Source organism: Oreochromis niloticus, linkage group LG4 (genome assembly GCF_001858045.2).
Source record: "Oreochromis niloticus isolate F11D_XX linkage group LG4, O_niloticus_UMD_NMBU, whole genome shotgun sequence".
NCBI lineage: Eukaryota > Metazoa > Chordata > Actinopteri > Cichliformes > Cichlidae > Oreochromis > Oreochromis niloticus.
In genome coordinates this window covers 6204432-6225087 of record NC_031969.2, presented here as the reverse complement: position 1 = coordinate 6225087, position 20656 = coordinate 6204432, and the positions used below count along the sequence as shown (strand labels likewise).

The 20656-nt window shown below is 39.8% G+C and overlaps 2 protein-coding genes across 2 annotated transcripts; both read left to right on the top strand.

Moving 5' to 3' along the window:
- Nucleotides 1-4339: 4339 nt before the first annotated feature.
- LOC100708797 (ferritin, middle subunit) lies at nucleotides 4340-5888 on the top strand. Its single transcript, XM_013272059.3, has 4 exons — nucleotides 4340-4664; nucleotides 5082-5228; nucleotides 5407-5532; nucleotides 5641-5888. Exons 1-4 carry the CDS (start codon nucleotides 4563-4565, stop codon nucleotides 5794-5796), a joined length of 531 nt encoding a protein of 176 aa, XP_013127513.2. The 5' UTR covers nucleotides 4340-4562; the 3' UTR covers nucleotides 5797-5888.
- Nucleotides 5889-12031: 6143 nt separating this feature from the next.
- LOC109202011 (ferritin, middle subunit) lies at nucleotides 12032-13635 on the top strand. Its single transcript, XM_019358247.2, has 4 exons — nucleotides 12032-12338; nucleotides 12764-12910; nucleotides 13084-13209; nucleotides 13316-13635. Exons 1-4 carry the CDS (start codon nucleotides 12237-12239, stop codon nucleotides 13469-13471), a joined length of 531 nt encoding a protein of 176 aa, XP_019213792.1. The 5' UTR covers nucleotides 12032-12236; the 3' UTR covers nucleotides 13472-13635.
- The last annotated feature ends 7021 nt before the right edge of the window (nucleotides 13636-20656 follow it).

Below are 20656 nucleotides of genomic sequence, written 5' to 3'. Positions count from 1 at the left end.
CTTTTTTCAATTTCTTTTTCCCATGACTCACAAATAAATGAGCTTTTGTAGCTTTTAATGTTTTTCTGATGGAAGTTATATTTCTATAATTGTCTGTGCTATTGCAGATAGCACAGACAAGTTATTTCTGCTTCTGCTACACGTATTGCATCATGTAACACTTCTTAAATGAATAAATCCAGACTACTGATTTGATCAATGTCTCTTAAATTATGTTATGCATAGAATAGGTAAAAGAAATATAAATGTACTTCCCTGCAATATTTATTTTTTATAAGAAAACGGCAACATTGTAAACATCGTATGGGATACTGGCTCATATGTTTGATTATGGCAGATCCTGTGATCCTGGATCTACTGGAGGTCTCTTCCTGTTAAAAGGGAGTTCTTTCTTTCCACTGTATCCAAGTGCTTACCCATAGTCTGATTGATTGTTAGAGTTTTCTCTCTTATTGTAGCGTTTTTCCATTATAAAAGTGCCTCGAGGCAACCATTGTGAGGTGGTGATATACACTCAACCCCCTTCTGTCTCCAGAACATCTTTACTTCCTCATGGCATAGATTCAACAAGGTGCAGGAAACAAGCCTCAGACATTTTGGCCCATGTGACACGATAGATTTGTCAGCTGCACATCCATGATGCTAACCTCCCATTCCTCCATTTCCTAAAGGTGTCCTACTGGATTGATATTGAGTACAGAGAACTCCCTGTCATGCTCAAGAAACCAGTTTGCAGTGACCTGAGCTTTGTGACATAGTCTGTTATCCCGCTGGATGCGTACATCAGAAAAGCCGCAGTTTCCTGTTGTTAGCTGACAGGAGTGACACCTGGTGTGGTCTTCTGCTGTTGTAGGTCAAGGGTTGACATGTTGGGTGTTCAGAGATATTATTCTGCAAGTGATTATTTGAGTTACTGTTGCCTTACTATCAGCTTGAAGCAGTTTGACCATTCTCATCTGATCTCTGACATCAACATGGCATTTTACTGCATATCTTCTCTTTTTTATAAACCTTGGTTGGAAAAATCCCAGCAAATCAACAGCTTTTAGAATAATCGGACCAGCCAGTCTGACACCAAAAGCCATGCCACATTCAGAGTCATTTAAATCACTTTTTCTGACGCTCAGTTTGAACACCAGCAAACCATCTTCACCATCTCTACATGCCTAAAGGAGTTGAACAAATGTACCTAACAACATGTCTGGGAAAGTATGAATAAAATACAATTCTTTTAGTTAATCACTACTAGTTCACTCAGTCAAAAACATAGTTTCGGTAACTCAAGTACACTTTTGGTTCCTTCTTTCACACTTTCTGTTCCTTGTTAGTTTTCCCAAACCGGTCCCATCCAGCAGAGCACTGAGGTAAACTTACAATGATATGTGATCACGAGGTGTCCTCCCTCTCACGGCCTCTGTGACAAAAAAAGCAGAACAGAGAAACAGGAAGACGGGTGCTGACGGCTGCAGGATGCTGACTCACAGCAATGACATCGCATAACGCCCAGCTGAACCTGATGGTACAACCTGGACTCATCGTCTTACACGAGAGTGCACAAAGTAAAAAGGGCAAAGCTGCTGTCTGAACTGCTCTGTCATTTTTGTTAAGTATGAGAGTGTGGAAAATAAAATAAGTGTAGCCACTTGATGACAAGTGCTTATGTCTTATTGCAGGTGTTGGCAAAGTACAGTCAACACAGGACAACTTACAGTGCTTTTTAGTACAGTGATGAGTGTGTAGTGACTGTGGATCTGTCTTTAGCTCGTCCTTCCTTGTGTTGAGCTCTGTGGTGTCCTCCATTTTCACAGAACACTAACTTATGTGATTGTTGTCTGTATACTGTGAAAGCCTTTTACTAACAATCATTTTTATTGCAGGACGACGACTCATAAGACTTGAGTGAAAAAAGCCATGTGAAAACAAAGCTATCTATTGGGCTGGAATTAAGTACATTTTCCAAAATTTGAGGAACTTGTATTTGATTTTTTTCATTTTATGGAACTTTATATGTCTACTTAATTATATCTTAATATGACACGGGAAATGGTGTCTTTACTCAGGTCATTACTTATTTAACAGTTTTATAACTTCAGATTGCAGTTTTCTTACCCTTGCTGCGTACCAAAAACTACATATTTCTCCGCTGATTTTGAATATTCTGACCAAATTAATGAGTTTATGTTTTTCCAAATCCATTTTCCTTTTTCTTCAAATATATATAGAGGTGTTTTAAGTTTTTATTTTCTGAGCTCATGGAAAATACCTCTTATTAGTACATGGTCCTGATTGGACAGTGACGCTACAGACAAATCTTATAGAATATGATGCTTTGCTGTGCCCATTAGCAAATAAAACAGTTAAAAATGAGATGTATTTACAGATGTATATACTTATACACACATGTGCAAACACATATATACTGTGTAAATAGCAAGTGACAAAGTCTTATCTCCTTCTTGTACCTTGAAAAAAACAACAACATATTTTTGTACCACTATGTAAAATGTGTCAAACTAATAAGATATGACCTTTGAAATATCATTGGTGTGTTTGAGAGAGGTATTGTTTGCTCTCGGTACATTGCGTGTCAGCAAAAATCACACATTACTGCAAATCATAAGGAGAACTAAACCTGTTCTGAGACATATTTTAGAGACAAGCACTGTTGGCCTACGTGACTGCCACTGTGTGTGAAATGACACGTTCAGCCAAAAGGCTTACATATGTTCTCCTTAGTGTGCAGGAAGGTAACAATTAGTCTAAGACAAGCAGAGATGGTGGAATTTATTTACTGGGAAAGAAAGAGTAGATCAGTAGGCTTTCTCTATTATTTCAACTGCTTAAAAGCAAGTCTAGTGATGTTTGTCCAGACAAAGCACTAGTTTCAGCTACATTCACTTTATTGTTGGAAAATGAAGCTGAAAGGGTGCAGCAAAGAAAATGCAGGCTCCGTCCTCTCGCTGAGAACACGTGATTACCGGCACACCTGTTCAGACTGGCAGGTCTCTCGGGCACTTTGCACAAGGACAGGATTACAAGTGGAAAAGTACTGGCTCACACCGCTGTAGGTTAATTGAAAGTTGATGAACATGAAAGTCATGTTGTCTTGTAGTGCTTGACTTGATGTAAAGACAAAGTCAAGTTAAAGATAAACATACAGAAGAGATATTTATGATTACATGAAGATGAATATTAAAGCTTACTGTATGTGTTTGGGGTTTTCTATGAAAGACATATCATGAGTGAATTTACTCCTACGTGTATTTTACATAGAAAGAGATTAAGTATGTGACATTGTGTTACACTTATACCTCAGTGGCAATGAGACTATTCAATGACAAGTTTAATCTAACAAGATACTTTTACATGAACAGACTGATACAAAAATGTGTATACATGTCTTAGTTTTAGTTTTTTTACCCAGCAGTAGCAATGTTTCAGCATGGGAGGTTCTACTACTGCTGGTAATGTCTGCCAACAGCGCTGTGGTGTTGAGCAATGCAATAAAAAGCACTTTGGTCGTAAACACCATTATCAGCAGTTTTTAGATGCCATGTGTTACATTTATGGCGTAACTCCGCCTCAGTTTATGCTGCTTTTAGCCTACAATAATATGCAAAAGTCTTCTTCCTTTGTACTTGTTGGTTAAAACAAATGCCCGTCTAAACATGTTGGTTTTTTTGGTATTTTTCATTGATTCAACAAAAGAAATGGGAACACAGTATGTGTTTTCTTGACAGGCTGCAAGTAATAAAGTGCCTAAAGATTCATTTTAAAATAGTTTGGGTTTTTTTGCAAAGTTTTCTGTTATATGTAGACACAATTGCTTTTGGGTTTTGTGCTTTTTTATGTTTGAATGTTTCATAGATCAGCCTTTATTAACAAACAGACAAACAAACCAAAAACATGTCTTTAAAAAAACTTTCCAATGTCCAGATAAAAACTTTAAAAGCCCTTCAGAACGCCTGGAGAATTATTGTCCTTTGATTATTACAGGGAGGTCAAGCCACTTGAAAAATATGAGGTTTGGCTCAAGACTTTTGCACAGCATTGTAAGTATTAAACAAAGAAGCGAATCTACGCGTTTTTGAGATGACATATTTTATATATGTTGCTTGTTTCCTGTTGAAATGCGGAAAATGCTTTGTCATTTCACGTGACTATCTCCCAGTAGGTCACATTAAACATTAAAGTTAATGCGGAGTTTTCAACGAATCAGGAGGAGAAAAAAATGCAACTTCATCCCGTGTGTCACAGTTGTTACTCCTGTGCTCAGTGATTGGTTGAAACATACGTCATGTCTGTCACGAGCTCCTCCGTGAAGTATAAATTCAGGGACCCGAGAGTGTGCCGTTTCACACCAGGGGAGCGATCTTTGAGGAGTTCTTGCTTCAACAGTGTTTGAACGGAACTTCTTGTCTTCGTCCCGCTTTACATTTCAGCTACTCTGCACTTCGGAAGCAAAAATCCTTTTCTACTTGAACACTACAGATAAATTCGACGTAAAGCTTTATTTTTGTACCGTTTTTTGTTAATAAAAAGCTCAAGAAACGCCAGCCGAAATGGAGTCCCAAGTGCGTCAGAACTACCACCGCGACTGCGAGGCCGCCATCAACCGGATGGTGAACATGGAGCTGTTTGCCTCTTACACCTACACTTCTATGGTGAGAACACTTCATGTGATACTGATTTATATAATAGTCTTAATCTCAGGCTTTATTAGCTTAATGCTAGACAAAGAGACCAGGGGAATGCAGTCGTTAAATGTAAAGTTGGGTATGTTGTTGCTAAATTCAGTAATGCATGATTTCAGTAGCGACTTCTTAGTTGGTTGTTTATCACAGATGGGCAGGTTGCCAGATACTGAGTGTATTTTCACCCGAAACACATCACTGGAAAAAAAAAAAATGCTGCGTCATGCTTAGTTTGGCTTTTCTTTAGTCTCTAATTCAGCAGTTATCTCGGTCTAAACTGGCTAAACTATTGGTGATGAATCATGTTTGTCTCCATAACTGTTTGTCACGATGCTTTATTTGCAGAATAATTGTTGCTGTGTACTAATAACATGTCTGATTTCTCAGGCCTTCTACTTTGACCGTGATGATGTGGCCCTGCCAGGCTTCTCCCACTTCTTCAAGGAGAACAGCCATGAGGAGAGGGAGCACGCTGACAAGCTGCTGTCCTTCCAGAACAAGAGAGGAGGCCGCATCTTACTCCAGGACATCAAGGTGTGTACAAACTGATCTAGTCCTGCTGTGACATAGCTGACTGTCTCAACACAGAAACTGGGATTAATGAGCAGTGTTATGACACTTGTTCTCTTCCTGCTGTTGCATTAGTGTGTAATGTGTATACAGAGCTTAAAACAAGTGTTCAGTCTTTAACAGAATTGTGTGTGTTGTGCAGAAACCAGAGCGTGACGAGTGGGGCAGCGGGGTGGAGGCCATGCAGTGTGCTCTGCAGCTGGAGAAGAATGTCAACCAGGCTCTGCTGGACCTGCACAAGCTGGCTTCTCAGCATAATGACCCTCATGTAAGTGGGAGTAGGAGGGAAGAGTTTGGGGTTAAAGACTGAACTAGTTCATGCTGTGTATGTTTGACAAATCACCAAATGTTAACTGTAATTTGTGTGTTTTCCCAGCTGTGTGACTTCCTGGAGAGCCACTACCTGGATGAGCAGGTGAAGTCAATCAAGAAGCTGGGTGACCACATCACTAACCTCACCCGCATGGACGCCCACAAAAACAAGATGGCAGAGTACCTGTTTGACAAGCACACTCTGGGTGACAAGAGCTAAATGCTGAGACCTAGAAGTGAGCCTGGAGTCAACATGTTAACAACACAGGCTTTGAAGTAAACTCACTTCTGCTCCAGCTGTTTCACTGAGAATGATTTCTGTCCTGATTTCCTGACTTTAAAGCTGGCATCAGTTCTTGTATGTTGTGGTGTTTTTGTGTGAAATGTCACATGGAGAGATGGATGTTATCAGGGTGTATGGCTCTGCTTCTAAGCTGTCTGACATTTGGAAATGTTTCTGATCTGTTAATCTGAATAAACATTTTGAGCTGGATCTGTCGTCTGTCTGCATCTGACTCATTTTACGGAGTAGTTGAGGCAGTCATTCTAAAGACTAAATCACAACTTCATTAATCTGACTTTTTTAGATTATGGTGTCGACAAAGATCATCTCAGAAGGTCTTTCAGTTAATATTTCTACACATTGGCACGAAATACAAACGAGTCCATATCAGATGTAAATTCAATGCTTATTCAACAGTCAATGCATTAAAGTATGCTGTTGCCATTCAAATGGCGTCAGAATAAGTAATGGGTTGGTGTCAGATGGGCTGGTCCAAGTATTTCAGAAACTGCTGATATAGATTCTCTACCCTGCCAGAAAGTGTTTAGAGAAAATATCCTGTGAGCAGGTCATTGACTGAAAATGCCTTTTTCATGGCAGAAGCCAGAGAATACCTGGATTACAATTTCATGGTAGCTTCAACACTGACAAAAGCCACACATTCCAAACAGCAAAATGATATTCAATCCTAATAAAGTTATATAAAACGGCCAACAAATAACATGCAAATACAGTAACAAATGCACATGTGACCCAATAACTTACTAAAATGGTTTTCCTTTCATTTGATTTGAATCTGTGTGGGTTGTGTGCATAGGGCTTTTTGATGTACCATGTCCATCTACTGTAAAAGCTCTGTACTCCACATTGAAATCAATTCCTGGCTCTGCAGTATTTTAATTTGGCTACATATAAATGAAATTAAATGTTCATTTATGTAAACAAAGTTAGAAAGGTATTAAAAGTGTTCTAGATTACAGCCTGTATTTACCCTGTGCCTTATTTTGAAATTACAAAACGTGTTTTCCAGTTTTCCAAAATGTTACATCCACACACAAACTACATTTAAATATGTCTGAATTGCTCTGTCCATTCATGCAGGATGACAACATGTAGTTATAAGACTTGAGTGAAAAAAAACTGTCTCATATGGAAACAGGTTTCTGTTGGCAGTGTTGGAACATACAATGAAAACAAAAACAGAAAAACCCATAATAAACACAAGGCAATAATTTTGAGTACATTAATGGTTTATTTATAATTAATCACTGAGGAAAATGTGCTGGGTATGAACTGAATGTATATCAGTCAAGCAAATTTCATTTGACCTGATGCGAAAACTTGACAAATTTACTTATTTATAAAGTTACGTTGAAAATTTACATACAATTAAGTTAAAATTGGCATTTTGGGCAGTTTTTTTTTTAATTATTTTTTTTAGTGTAATTACGTATCTTTTCCAAAAATGGAAGTACTTGTACTTGATTTTTTAAAAAAAATGTTTATGGTACTTTATACTTCTACTTAACTATGTTGTAGTACTGTATTTATTTAACTGTTTTATAACTTTTCAGTTGACTATTTCCTTACCCTGCTGTCTAATGAAAACCAAATTTTTCCAATTGTCATGATTTAAAATTACTTGATTTGTGTTTTTCCTTATAGAATGAACATTTCCCTTTTCTTAAAACATATAAAGACTTTTTAAAGTTTTTTTCTGAGCTCATGGAAAACACCTCTTATAGATATCTGATCCTGACTGGACAGTAGTGCTACAAACAGGATGAATATGATGACTATGACACATGTCGCTGTTGATCAAACTGCTCATTATTACATCAAATAGATAAAAACACTTTTAAAAGAAGATCCACTTAAGACATAAAATGCAACATACACATAATGCAGCAGTATTAATATCTCAGAAACATCACATCATACTTATAGCTCTGACACTTTCAGTACATTCTGTGATATTTTTAGTACAACTGATTTCTATGGAAAAACAAGTGCTGCTTCCTTGATTGAGGAACGTGTTACATAATGATGTTATTTGCTTTCAAACTCTTGCAGCTATGCTAAAAACATTGTCGGAATACCTTTGGTGTGTTTGAGAACGAACCTGTTCTGAGACATATTTTATAGATGAGCATTGTTGGTCTCCAAGACTCCCACTGTGTGTGAAATGACATGTTAAGCCAAAAGGCTTCCATATTAATGTGCATAAAGATAATAATTAGTCTAAGATGAGTATGACGTCTTGAGTGAGGTGGTGATTGGCTGGTACAGAAACAAGAGGAAAAAAGAACTCAAATCAGAAGTTCTTGAGTTCCTGGTACAGATCAAGTTAAGTAAGTAAATTCAGGGGTAGGGCAGCACGGTGTCATGGTGGTTGGCTCACAGCAAGAAGGTCATGAGTTCAATTCCACCATCAGGCCAGGGTCTTACTGTGTTGAGTTTGCATGTTCTTCCCGTGTTTGCATGGGTTCTGTCTGGGTACTTCGGGCTTCCTCCCACAGTCCAAAGACATGTAGTTAGTGGGGATAGGTTCATTGGAAACTCTAAATTGAATGTGAGTGTGAATGGTTGTCTGTGTCTATGTGTTAGCCATGCAACAGACTGGCGACCTGTCCAGGGTGTAGCCTGCCTCTCGCCCTAAGACACCTGGAATAGGCTTCTTGAGTGTGGCTGTAGCTCAGTGCAGAGCAGGTCACCTACTGATCGGAAGGTTGGTGGTTCAATCCCTGGCTCCTGCAGTCTGCATGCTAAGTATCCTTGGGGAAGATACTAACCCCAAGTTGCTCTCCGATGCATCCGTCAGAGTGTGAATGTGTGTGAATGTTGTTAGAAAAAGCACTCGGTTTAGAGTCAGTGTTTCTGAGAATGGGTGTGATTGGGTGAATGTGGCATGTTGTATACAGTGCTTTGAGTACTCTGGGAGAGTAGAAAAGCGCTATATAAGAATCAGTCCATTTACCATTTGCTCTCCCGCGGCCCTGAAAAAGGATAAGCGGAAGAGAATGGATGAATTAAGTATCTGCGATTGTAGCACACTTGAATAATCTTCAAATGTTTGTTTGCAATGATGCTCTTGAAGGACAGGTTTCACTGAAAAAGCTACTTTTACATAAATAGACTGATATAAAAATATATAAAAATACATTTCTTTGGGGTTTTTTTCACTCAGCATTAGTAATGCTTCAGCCTGAGAAATTCTACTATCGCAGGTAATGTCTGTCAACAGCGCTGTGGTGTCGAGGAATGCAATAAAAAACACTTTGGTTGTAAACACCATTATCAGCAGTTTTTGGATGTCATGTTTTACATCAGCTGAATCAGCTTCGGTTTGTGCAGGTTTTATGTACTAGGCCAGTGTTAACTCAAATAATCTAGCTTTTATACAGCACAGTAAAGTCCTGAATATACCAAAAGTCCTGAGGCACCTGTCCTTTATATTTCGCCACAAAAATGGGACGTACAAAGATGTACTGGAACATCTGCACACATACATGAAATCCAGTTTTCACATTTTTACCAAGCTTTAAAGTCAATATTTTGGTATGAAAACCTTTATTCTACATATTCTATATACCATCGTCGGAACTGTCATAGACAGCATCCTTGTCATTTCTTTATGTAGTCTTTAGGAATTGTTCTCCAGGCTTCTTGAAGGACATGCAAAGCTCTTCTTTGGATGTTGGCTTCTTTTTGTTCTGTACTCTTACACTGCTTCAGTAATGTTAAGGTCGAGCTCCGGGGAGGTCAGTCCATGACTAAGAGTGATCAAAATTCCATCACTTTGGAGAAGATCTCCAAAACCACTGGGTGAAATGGAGCTCCAAACCATGACAGATGTGTTTTACAGATGGCTGTAGTCACTCACTCTTAACATGACCTCTGTACGTATTGACGATGACTTTAACCAAAAATTTCTAATCTGGATCCAAACCACCCTACCAGTGATATTCAGTCCAGTTCCTGTGTAATTTGCCATAACTCAGCGTTTTTTCCGTTTCCCGTTTTTAAGAATGCGTACTTGACAGCCATCCCTCCACTGAGACCACTTCTGATGAGACTTCAGTGAACAGCAGATGGATCAACTGAAGGGCCACTTGCATCTTTCAGGTCCTGTATCAGGTGATTGCTGGATTTTTCCTGTTTCTTTCATCTTTTGTCCTCCACTTGTCCATTTTCCTCAAGCTTTTTAAGGACACAGTGCACAGGATGTTAAGATATGCTAATTTTTTAATAGAAATATCCTTTATTGTCCCTCATTGGGGAAATTTAGGTGTTTCGGCAGCAAAGTGACAGAAGCAGATTCACACAAAAGTGAAGAATATTAAAAAAAAAAAGAATAACAAACAAGAGACTGTAAGTAAGTGCAATTTACAACATAATGAAAAAATACTGTAGAGTTATTACAAAATAGCATACTCAGATTAAAAGAAATGTGCAACTGAGTAGGATAATTTAAAAAAATGTACAAAATGTGCTGTATATTGTACTTACAGAAAATGGAAAAACTGTGCAAATAACAGCAGGGATATAAACAACTTATTGTGTTTGTTGAAAGCAGTGATGGTTAGAAAGTCTAAAAGCTGCCGGGATGAAGGACCTGCGATAACGCTCCTTTGTGCACCTAGAATGCAGCAGTCTGTATCTGAAGGAGCTCTTCAGTAAAGAGCATCAGTTCAGTGGGTCTGCACCTGTGGAAATCCACCACCACCTCCATGGTTTTCCTGTGTTGATCAGGAGATGGTTCCGCTGGCACTAGTCCACAAAGTCCTGAGTCCACTTTCTGTATTCCGAGTCATCCTCACTTGTAATGAGGCCAACGATGGCCGAATCATTAGAGAACTTTTGCAGATGGCAGTCTAAGTGGTTGATTGTCTGCAGTGTAGAGAGTGAACAGGAACAGTGCCAGCACAGTTCTCTATAGGGCCCCTGTACTGAAGACCAGCCTGCCAGAGACACAGCCTTGCATCCTCACATACTGTGGGCAGCCAGTGACGTAGTCCAATATCCATTGGGACAGGTCGTGGTTCACTCCTGACTGATCCAGCTTGTCCCTCACAAGTCCAGACTGGATGGGGTTAAAAGCACTGGAGAAACTAGAGAAAGAACATTTCCCTAACAGTGCTTCCAGGCTTCTCCAGGTGGGTCAGATCTCGATGCAGGAGGTAGATGATGACATCATCTACCCCATTGCTAGGCTGGAGTGGATTCAATGATGACCTAACTGGGGTTGAAGATGCTTCAGTATCAGCCTGACAAGCGTCTTCTTCAAATGCGAGGTCAGTGCTACCAGCTCATAGTTGCTGAGGTCTTTTGGATGTGTGATCTTTGGTAATGGTACCACACAGGTGCTGAGTAAGAGCTGCTGAAACAGGCAGCCTACTCACTTGGGGCCCGGAAGATAGCTGCTGATGGAGGAGAAAAATTATATTTTATGTCTGTGTTATCTTTGGCATTGGTGGTAGATTCAACTAAAGAAATGGAAATAAATTATGTCCTTTGTTACACACAGTAACAAAGTGCTTAAAGCTATAATTTAAAATAGGTTCTTTGCTAAGTTCTCTGTTATGTGTAGACACAAGACTGAGTCATCACTTGAGTTTTGTGCCTTTTTTTTATGGATGGAGGATTCCCAGCACTGAAAATTAGTGAAAAAGCCACCAATCTCCATATTAAAACTTAGAGCCTAAAAGCCCTTAAAAAGGCTGGGGAAATATTGGTCTTTAAACATTAGAGGAAGGTCTGGCATATTGGAAGCAAAATAAATGAGGTTTGGTTAAAGCTTTTACGCAGTATTAAAAAAATAAATTCATATCGTACCATGCGCGTGTGCATATCGGCTCTCATGTGCATCAGGAGGTCTACATCCACAAGTATTTTGAGATTAATCTTTACATATTTTACATATTTTGCATGTTACCTGTTGAAATACGGAAAATGCTTTGTCATTGCACTTGAATATCTGCCAGCAGGTCACATTAAACATTAAACTTAATGATGAGATTTCAACGAATCAGGAGGAGAAAAAATGCAACTTCATGCTGCGTGTCACAGTTGGTACAGACACCTCGGCTCAGTGATTGGTGGAAACATACGTCATGTCTGTCACGAGCTCCTCCGTGAAGTATAAATACGGGACCCGAGACTGTGCTGTTTTATACCAGGGGAGCGATCTTTGAGGAGTTCTTGCTTCAACAGTGTTTGAACGGAACTTCTTGTCTTCGTCCCGCTTTACATTTCAGCTACTCTGCACTTCGGAAGCAAAAATCCTTTTCTACTTGAACACTACAGATAAATTCGACGTAAAGCTTTATTTTTGTACCGTTTTTTGCTAATAAACAGCACAAGAAACGCCAGCCGAAATGGAGTCCCAAGTGCGTCAGAACTACCACCGCGACTGCGAGGCCGCCATCAACCGGATGGTGAACATGGAGCTGTTTGCCTCTTACACCTACACTTCTATGGTGAGAACATTTTATGTGATACTGATTTATATAATAACCTTAATCTCAAGCTATATTAGCTTAATGCTAAACAAAGAGACCAGGGGAATGGAGTCGTTAAATGTAAAGTTGGGTATGTTGTTGCTAAATTCAGTAATGCATGATTTCAGTAGCGACTTCTTAGTTGGTTGTTTATCACAGATGGGCAGGTTGGCAGATGCGGAGTGTATTTTCACCCGAAACACATCACTTGAGAAAAAAAAAAAAAAAAAATGCTGCGTCATGCTTAGTTTGGCTTTTCTTTAGTCTCTAATTCAGCAGTTATCTCGGTCTAAACTGGCTAAACTATTGGTGATGAATCATGTTTGTCTCCATAACTGTTTGTCACGATGCTTTATTTGCAGAATAATTGTTGCTGTGTACTAATAACCTGTCTGATTTCTCAGGCCTTCTACTTTGACCGTGATGATGTGGCCCTGCCAGGCTTCTCCCACTTCTTCAAGGAGAACAGCCATGAGGAGAGGGAGCACGCTGACAAGCTGCTGTCCTTCCAGAACAAGAGAGGAGGTCGCATCTTACTCCAGGACATCAAGGTGTGTACAAACTGATCTAGTCCTACTGTGACATAGCTGACTGTCTCAACACAGAAACTGGGATTAATGAGCAGTGTTATGACACTTGTTCTCTTCACGTTGTTGCATAGTGTAATGTGTACAAAGCTTAAAACAAGAGTTCAATCTGTAACAGAATTGTGTTTGTTGTGCAGAAACCAGAGCGTGACGAGTGGGGCAGCGGGCTGGAGGCCATGCAGTGTGCTCTGCAGCTGGAGAAGAATGTCAACCAGGCTCTGCTGGACCTGCACAAGCTGGCTTCTCAGCATAATGACCCTCATGTAAGTGGGAGTAGGAGGGAAGAGTTTGGGGTTAAAGACTGAACTAGTTCATGCTGTGTATGTTTGACAAATCACCAAATGTTAACTGTAATTTGTGTTTTCCCAGCTGTGTGACTTCCTGGAGAGCCACTACCTGGATGAGCAGGTGAAGTCAATCAAGAAGCTGGGTGACCACATCACTAACCTGACCCGCATGGACGCCCACAACAACAAGATGGCAGAGTACCTGTTTGACAAGCACACTCTGGGTGACAAGAGCTAAATGCTGAGACCTAGAAGTGAGCCTGGAGTCAACATGTTAACAACACAGGCTTTGAAGTAAACTCACTTCTGCTCCAGCTGTTTCACTGAGAATGATTTCTGTCCTGATTTCCTGACTTTAAAGCTGGCATCAGTTCTTGTATGTTGTGGTGTTTTTGTGTGAAATGTCACATGGAGAGATGGATGTTATCAGGGTGTATGGCTCTGCTTCTAAGCTGTCTGACATTTGGAGATGTTTCTGATCTGTTAATCTGAATAAACATTTTGAGCTGGATCTGTCGTCTGTCTGCATCTGTGACTCACTTTACTGATTAGTTCAAGCCGACTGCTTTTGTAGTGGTGTTTGTCAACACCATCGACCTGACAAAGGTCATGTCACTCCTACCATTAATGGTAGGAGTTAATATTTGTACACATTGGCACCAAATACAAACAAGGCCATATCAGATGTAAGTGGATATCTTTTGGATTTTTACCTAGTGAGGTCTCAACTTGACCTACACTTGCTGGCAACTTTATTTGGTACACCTGTTCAGCAGCCTAAGGCAAACTTGTAATTGGAAATCTGTAGTGGTTGCAGGATCTGCACCGAGCAGGAGGTCACTGGTCAAAAATGTCTGTTTAATGTTCAGGTGGCCTTAATTCAACTGTTTGCAGGACATCGCCATGGCAGTTTAATTTGTTGACTCTTGTATGTACTATATTTACTTTTTAAAATTGTGTGTATACTTTTTTTTTTTTTTTTTTTTTTTTTTTTTCCTTTAACAGTGCGCTCTTTTTCACTTGCACTGAACAGGTTTGCATAAAGTTTTCGTTCAAGCACAATGACAGTAAAGATTCTGATCCAAGAAGCACCACACATCCCAAACAGCAAAACTATATTAATTGATGTAAACGTCTTAATATAACAGCCAGTAACTAACGTGAAAATATGGAATTAAGTGGACATGTGATCCAATGTCTTACTATAAATTATTGGTAAATTTTTGGTGGGTGTTCCTTTAATTTGGCACAAATCTTTGTTTGCCTTGTTATGGACATTACTTTTGTAATGCACCATCGCCATCTACTGGAGACACTCCAAACTGCACAGCGAAATCATTTCCTATCTTCTCTAAAGCAAGTAAAATCAGATTACAGCTTGCAAAAATTATATTTACCTTGTGTCTTATTCAGTAATCACAAAACTAAACGTTTTTTCAAAAGTTTACTTCCAAATATGGAAGACCAACCAAAAGTTGTAGTTTTCTGATACTGTGATTCATACATCATATCATGCTACACTACATTTGTATTGTTTTGTCATTTATTTTCAGGAATTAAATAAACTCAAAGAATTATCTGTAGTTATTTTAGAGAGAGAATTTAAAAAGAAAAGATCTTTTCATTTGCCCTAATCTAAACCAGGTGTTAATGTTATCTAGAAATAAAATCACATCACAAAGCAATCAACTCTCACTCTTCTCTTAAAAATCCAGGTGTTTGCTCAGTTTTATGGTCATTCTTGGGAATGGAAAGAGGACTGGAAAAGTACATGAAAGAAACATGCATACTTTTGCATTGCAGTATAAATGTATTGAGGTTGCTCTTTTGTTATCATTCAGGGGCTTTAACAAATCTCATAATAATTTATTAATTGAAGTATATCCATGTTTGGAAAGTATCCATGATTACATTTCTGACCAAAATGTCTCAACAGCCACATCTGCAGGCTGGAGGTCTCAATTCAATTCAATTCAATTCAATTTTATTTATATAGCGAGAAAATCACAAAAACAGTTGCCTCAAGGCACTTTATATTGTAAGATAAAGACCCTACAAAAATACAGAGAAAACAGAGAACACCCACAATCGTATGACCCCCTAAGAGCAAGCGCTTTGGCAATATCAGGAAGGAAAACCCCCCGTTTAACAGGAAGAAACCTCCAGCAGAACCAGGCTCATGGAGGAGCGGCCATTTGCCACGACTGGTTGGAGGTGACGGGAGGAAATCGGGACACGACACGCTGTGGAAGAGAGCCAGAGATTATACATAACTAATAATTAAATATAGAGAGATGTATAAACACGTAGTGATTGAAAAAGCTGACTGGAAGAAGAAACACTGAGTGCATCATGAGAATACCCCAGCTGCCTAAACCTATTGCAACGTAACTGAGTATTCTGTCCCTCGGATTAATTCTGAGGTATGTTATAGGACAGGTCATAGTCATTCTTGCTGTAAATAACTGAATAGATGTGTCAACAAATATGTTTATTCCTGGCCTGCTCACGGCAAAAGCCTGCCATCTAGTGGGTCAACAGCAGAAACTCGTAGTAAGGGGAGAGAAGGAGAGTTTTGCTCAGAGCACTTAGCAGGGAAGGTCCGGTGCTTCGTGCCTCTGACGATTCCTGCTTCTGTTGCTCTTGAGATGGCATAATCTTTTTACAAGAATGAAAGTATGCTCTCTCCTTCTCTCGCTGCCAAAGCTGTTTCCTGTTAAAAGGGAGTTTTTCCTTCTCACTGTTGCCAAGTGCTTGCTCACAGGCTATGTTAACTATTGTAGTCACTCAGTGAGAGTCCTGGAAGGGACAGAAGTTGAGGGCTATTACATTTTGAGCTTGTCCACTCTTTTACTCTTCAGTTAAGTTGGATTTGGATTTTAAAGGTTCTGTTCAGATTTCCTGGAGGATTTTTAATCTAGCTGCCTGATATAACTAGAGATTTGCAACCTCTCATTTCAACCCAGCTGCGTATCTGCTGGGACCTTTTTACATAATCTTACTCCCCTTAGGAAGTATTATTAGAACACACAGGATGCATTTCCAATGCAATGCAGCTGATAGCCAGTTATGGTTATCTATGAAGTCAGGTGACACAAATAGGACATGTCTTATAGACATAAAGGCCTGGATGACCTCGAATTTTCTGCTTCAAATTCAGACAAAACTAACCCTAAAATTCTTAAAAACATGGCATCTAGACTGAAGATTCAAGATTCAAGTGTTTATTGTGTGTACAGAAGAAATAGCATTTCTCTGTGCAATGAAATTGTTCCTTTACTGTCCGTACTCAAATGCCAAGTTAGGTAGGGTTGAAGGAATAAGGATAAATAAGGATAAAATAAGACAAGATATTAAGATAAATAAGGCAAAAATAAGGATAAAAATGGTGAAAGATAAATAAATAAGTAAAAAATATGTAAATGAAGACAAGTGAAGTATACAGTTGTCAGTGTAAAAGGATGTACAAAGGTGCTTAATGTGCAAAAGAACTTATTGTGCAAATTGTCCTGATGTGTCCTGATGTGTCCTGATGTGCAGACAAAACTAACCCTAACCAGATACTTACTATGGATGGCATTACCTTGGCCTGTAGTGACAACATGAAGATTTTGAATCAGCCAAAATGATGGACACCACAAAAGATGCACATCACACATCACTTGCATAAAAAGCAAATTTATTTAAAAAAAATAAATAAAACAACATTCAAATAAGCCCAAATGACCTGAAAGACTGAGAGAAGCCAAATACAGCCTCAACATTACTCTAAATAAAACTCCCCTAGTCGTAATATTACATGAAGTTTATCAGTAATGTTTTCACAGATGTGTTTTTAATGAATCATTTATGGTAAATCAGTCATGATGTGTTAGGAAATGTCTACACAGTTATACATGGGCCCATTTTTACTATCAATCACTCCTGTATGGACAGATCACATGGTTATAAACCAGGTGCAAATTTGATTTAATGTAATTATAAAGCAAAAATGGGATGATCCATCACAAACCTCACAAATTTACTGTTGTTAATCTGTACAATGATGCTGGTTTGTGCTGATGTCTTTGGAAAAAGGTTTGGTCACTAATAAGTTGAGATTTAACAGGACAAACTGAGGGGAGGTAATATAATGTACACAGTAGCTCTAATGGCTGTAAATGGGCATCTGTACACCTGTAGATATTTTATCAAACATCAATCATAATTTGTGATCAATGTGAGTTTTAAACATTGAAATTTCGTTATATTTCTGACTAATTTTAAAAAACATTAAAAAGAATTTTAGTGTTTTTTCAAAATAAGACGTTTCTAATTGACTTCAAACTTCTGAGCTGTAGTGTAGATTGCAATGATAGTGTATAGTTATCTATTAAAGAAGATGATATAGAAGTATGAGGACAGGGAGACACTGTTAAAACGTTATGAGCTGTCTTGCTGCAGAGAAAGTGGAGTGTGTCATCCTTGAAATGCTCCCTAGATAGGCAGCTGGCAGGATTGAATGATGCTCTGCCTCTGTGGTCAAGTACAGACATAGGCCTTAAGCAACCATGAGCCACTGATGAGCGTGACAGATTAGGAAGCAGGCATAAAGTTAGACACCTATGAGCCACTAATAGGAGAAAATGAGCACGCAATAAAGTGGACTTGTTAGGCAGATTTTGCCATCAGAGTTAAAACACTTCAACTCAATTTTTGATGATAGACACAACTAAAAAAATCCTGATCAGATACAGACACATGTACACAATACACACTACTGCTCAAAAGTTTGTGGTCAGATTGAAACATTCTTGTTTCATTTATGAATTTACATTTGCTTTAACGTAATATTACATGAAGTTTATCAGTAATGTTTTCACAGATGTGTTTTTAATGAATCATTTATGGTAAATCAGTCATGATGTGTTAGGAAATGTCTACACAGTTATACATGGGCCCATTTTTACTATCAATCACTCCTGTATGGACAGATCACATGGTTATAAACCAGGTGCAAATTTGATTTAATGTGAATATAAAGCAAAAATGGGATGATCCATCACAAACCTCACAAATTTACTGTTGTTAATCTGCACAATGATGTTGGTTTGTGCTGATGTCTTTGGAAAGTCAAAGGAGTTTGCAAAGAAAAGCATCTGGACTTCTTTAAGTTGCTTGAAGACGTTTCACCTCTCATCTGAGAAGCTTCTTCAGTTCTAAGGTCAAATGGCCGAGAGTCCCAGATTTAAACCCAGTGGGAGTATCCCCCCCAAGGAGGGACAAAGGACCCCCTGGTGATCCTCTAATCACATGCGCCCAGGTGTGAAAGCGGGTGTGGGACCTAATCAGCCAGGGTTTCGGGTGAGCCCATTGTGAAACCTGGCCCCACCTTGTCATGTGAATTCCTGAGGTCAGATGGCCCAGGATGTGAGTGGGCGTTAAGGCGTCTGGGGAGGGAACTCAAAACTGGATTATAGATGGCAGACAGTTGGTGTCGTAAACCACCGCCTCTGTTCAAAGATGGTCGCTCACAGTGGACATAGATGGCCTCTTTCACTCCTCTTTCAAACCATCTGTCCTCTCTGTCCAAAATGTGAACATTGGCATCCTCGAAAGAGTGTCCTTTATCCTTAAGATGCAGATGGACTGCTGAGTCTTGTCCTGTGGAGGTGGCTCTTCTATGTTGTGCCATGCGCTTGTGAAGTGGCTGTTTGGTCTCTCCAATGTAGAGGTCTGGGCATTCCTCGCTGCACTGTACAGCATACACCACGTTGTTAAGTCTGTGTTTTGGAGTTTTGTCTTTCGGGTGAACCAGTTTGTGTCTGAGTGTGTTGCTGGGTCTGAAGTACACTGGGATGTCGTGCTTGGAGAAAACTCTCCTGAGTTTCTCTGATACACCGGCTACATAGGGGATGACAACGTTGTTGCGTCTGTCTTTCTTATCCTCCCTCGCTGGTGTCTGATCTTCTTTTCTGTGCCTCTTTGCTGACTTTATGAACGCCCAGTTCGGATAACCGCATGTTTTCAGTGCTTCCTTTACATGTGTGTGTTCCTTCTTTTTCCCTTCAGGCTTAGAGGGAACATGTTCTGCCCGGTGGTGTAGGGTCCTAATTACTCCAAGTTTGTGTTCCAGAGGGTGATGGGAGTCAAAGAGGAGGTACTGGTCCGTGTGTGTGGGCTTCCGGTAAACTTCAATGTTGAGGTTGCCATTCTCTTCAATGTGCACAGTGCAGTCCAGGAAAGGCAAGCAGTTGTCCTTTGTGTCTTCCCTGGTGAACTTGATGTTTTTATCCACGGCGTTAATGTGCGCAGTGAAGGATTCCACTTCTTGTGTCTTGATTTTGACCCAGGTGTCATCTACATATCTGTACCAGTGGCTGGGTACTCTCCCTTTAAAAGAGCCAAGAGCCTTTCTTTCCACTTCCTCCATGTAAAGGTTGGCTACAATAGGTGACACGGGGGAGCCCATGGCACAGCCATGTTTTTGTCTGTAGAAGCCTTCGTTGTATTTGAAGTATGTTGTGGTAAGGCAGAGGTCTAACAGTGTGCAGATCTGATCAGGTGTGAAGTTGGTCCTGTCTTCCAAGGAGCTGTCTTCTTGTAGTTGTTTTCTGACAGTCTCCACTGCTTCCGTGGTGGGTATGCACGTGAAGAGAGAGACTACATCAAAGGACACCATGGTTTCATCTGGATCCAGGGTAAGTTTCTGGACCTTGTCGGTGAAGTCGGTGGAGTTCTTGATGTGGTGTGGGGTGTTCCCCACGAGAGGTGCGAGGATGGTAGCAAGGTGTTTTGCAATGTTATAAGTGGCTGAGTTTATGCTACTGACTATGGGTCTGAGTGGGACCCCTTCCTTGTGGATTTTAGGAAGTCCATAAATGCAGGGTAAGGCATCCCCTGGATAAAGGCGGTGATATGTGAGGCGGTCAATGATTTTGTCCTTTTCAAGGTCTTGAAGGCAAGCTATAACTTTCTTTTTGTAGCTGCTTGTGGGGTCTTGTTTTAAAGCTTCGTAGGTGTTGTTGTCACTGAGGAGAGTAGTGATCTTTGTGTGGTAATCTGTTGTGTTTAGGACCACGGTGCACCTTCCCTTATCCGCTGGTAATATGGTGATGTTGTGGTCTTTGCTCAGGGAAGCGACGGCCTTCTTTTCTTGTAGTGTAAGGTTAGACGGAGGGACTTTTGCACTGGAGAGGGTGGCTGAGACTTTCATCCTGATTTGCTCTGCTTCTGTCTGTGATCATTTATTAATCCGTATGGCGGTTTCTGTGGCTGTGATGAGGTCCACTATGGGCAACTGTTGCGGAGAAATGGCGAAATTGAGTCCTTTGGCTAAAACCCTCTTTTCAGGTTCAGTGAGATTCCGGTCTGAAAAGTTCTTTACCCATTTCTCCCGACTGTCTTCAGGTGTGTTTTCTTCTCTGAGTTGTGTGGTTTCAGA

What these genes read in the sequence shown, in the direction of transcription:
- LOC100708797 (XM_013272059.3), top strand. Translation starts at nt 4,563, where the DNA reads ATGGAGTCCCAAGTGCGTCAGAACTACCACCGCGACTGCGAGGCCGCC. An exon ending in CTTACACCTACACTTCTATG is followed by an intron (nt 4,665 to 5,081) that starts GTGAGAACACTT and finishes CTGATTTCTCAG; the next exon opens with GCCTTCTACTTTGACCGTGA. An exon ending in CTCAGCATAATGACCCTCAT is followed by an intron (nt 5,533 to 5,640) that starts GTAAGTGGGAGT and finishes GTGTTTTCCCAG; the next exon opens with CTGTGTGACTTCCTGGAGAG.
- LOC109202011 (XM_019358247.2), top strand. Translation starts at nt 12,237, where the DNA reads ATGGAGTCCCAAGTGCGTCAGAACTACCACCGCGACTGCGAGGCCGCC. An exon ending in CTTACACCTACACTTCTATG is followed by an intron (nt 12,339 to 12,763) that starts GTGAGAACATTT and finishes CTGATTTCTCAG; the next exon opens with GCCTTCTACTTTGACCGTGA. An exon ending in CTCAGCATAATGACCCTCAT is followed by an intron (nt 13,210 to 13,315) that starts GTAAGTGGGAGT and finishes GTGTTTTCCCAG; the next exon opens with CTGTGTGACTTCCTGGAGAG.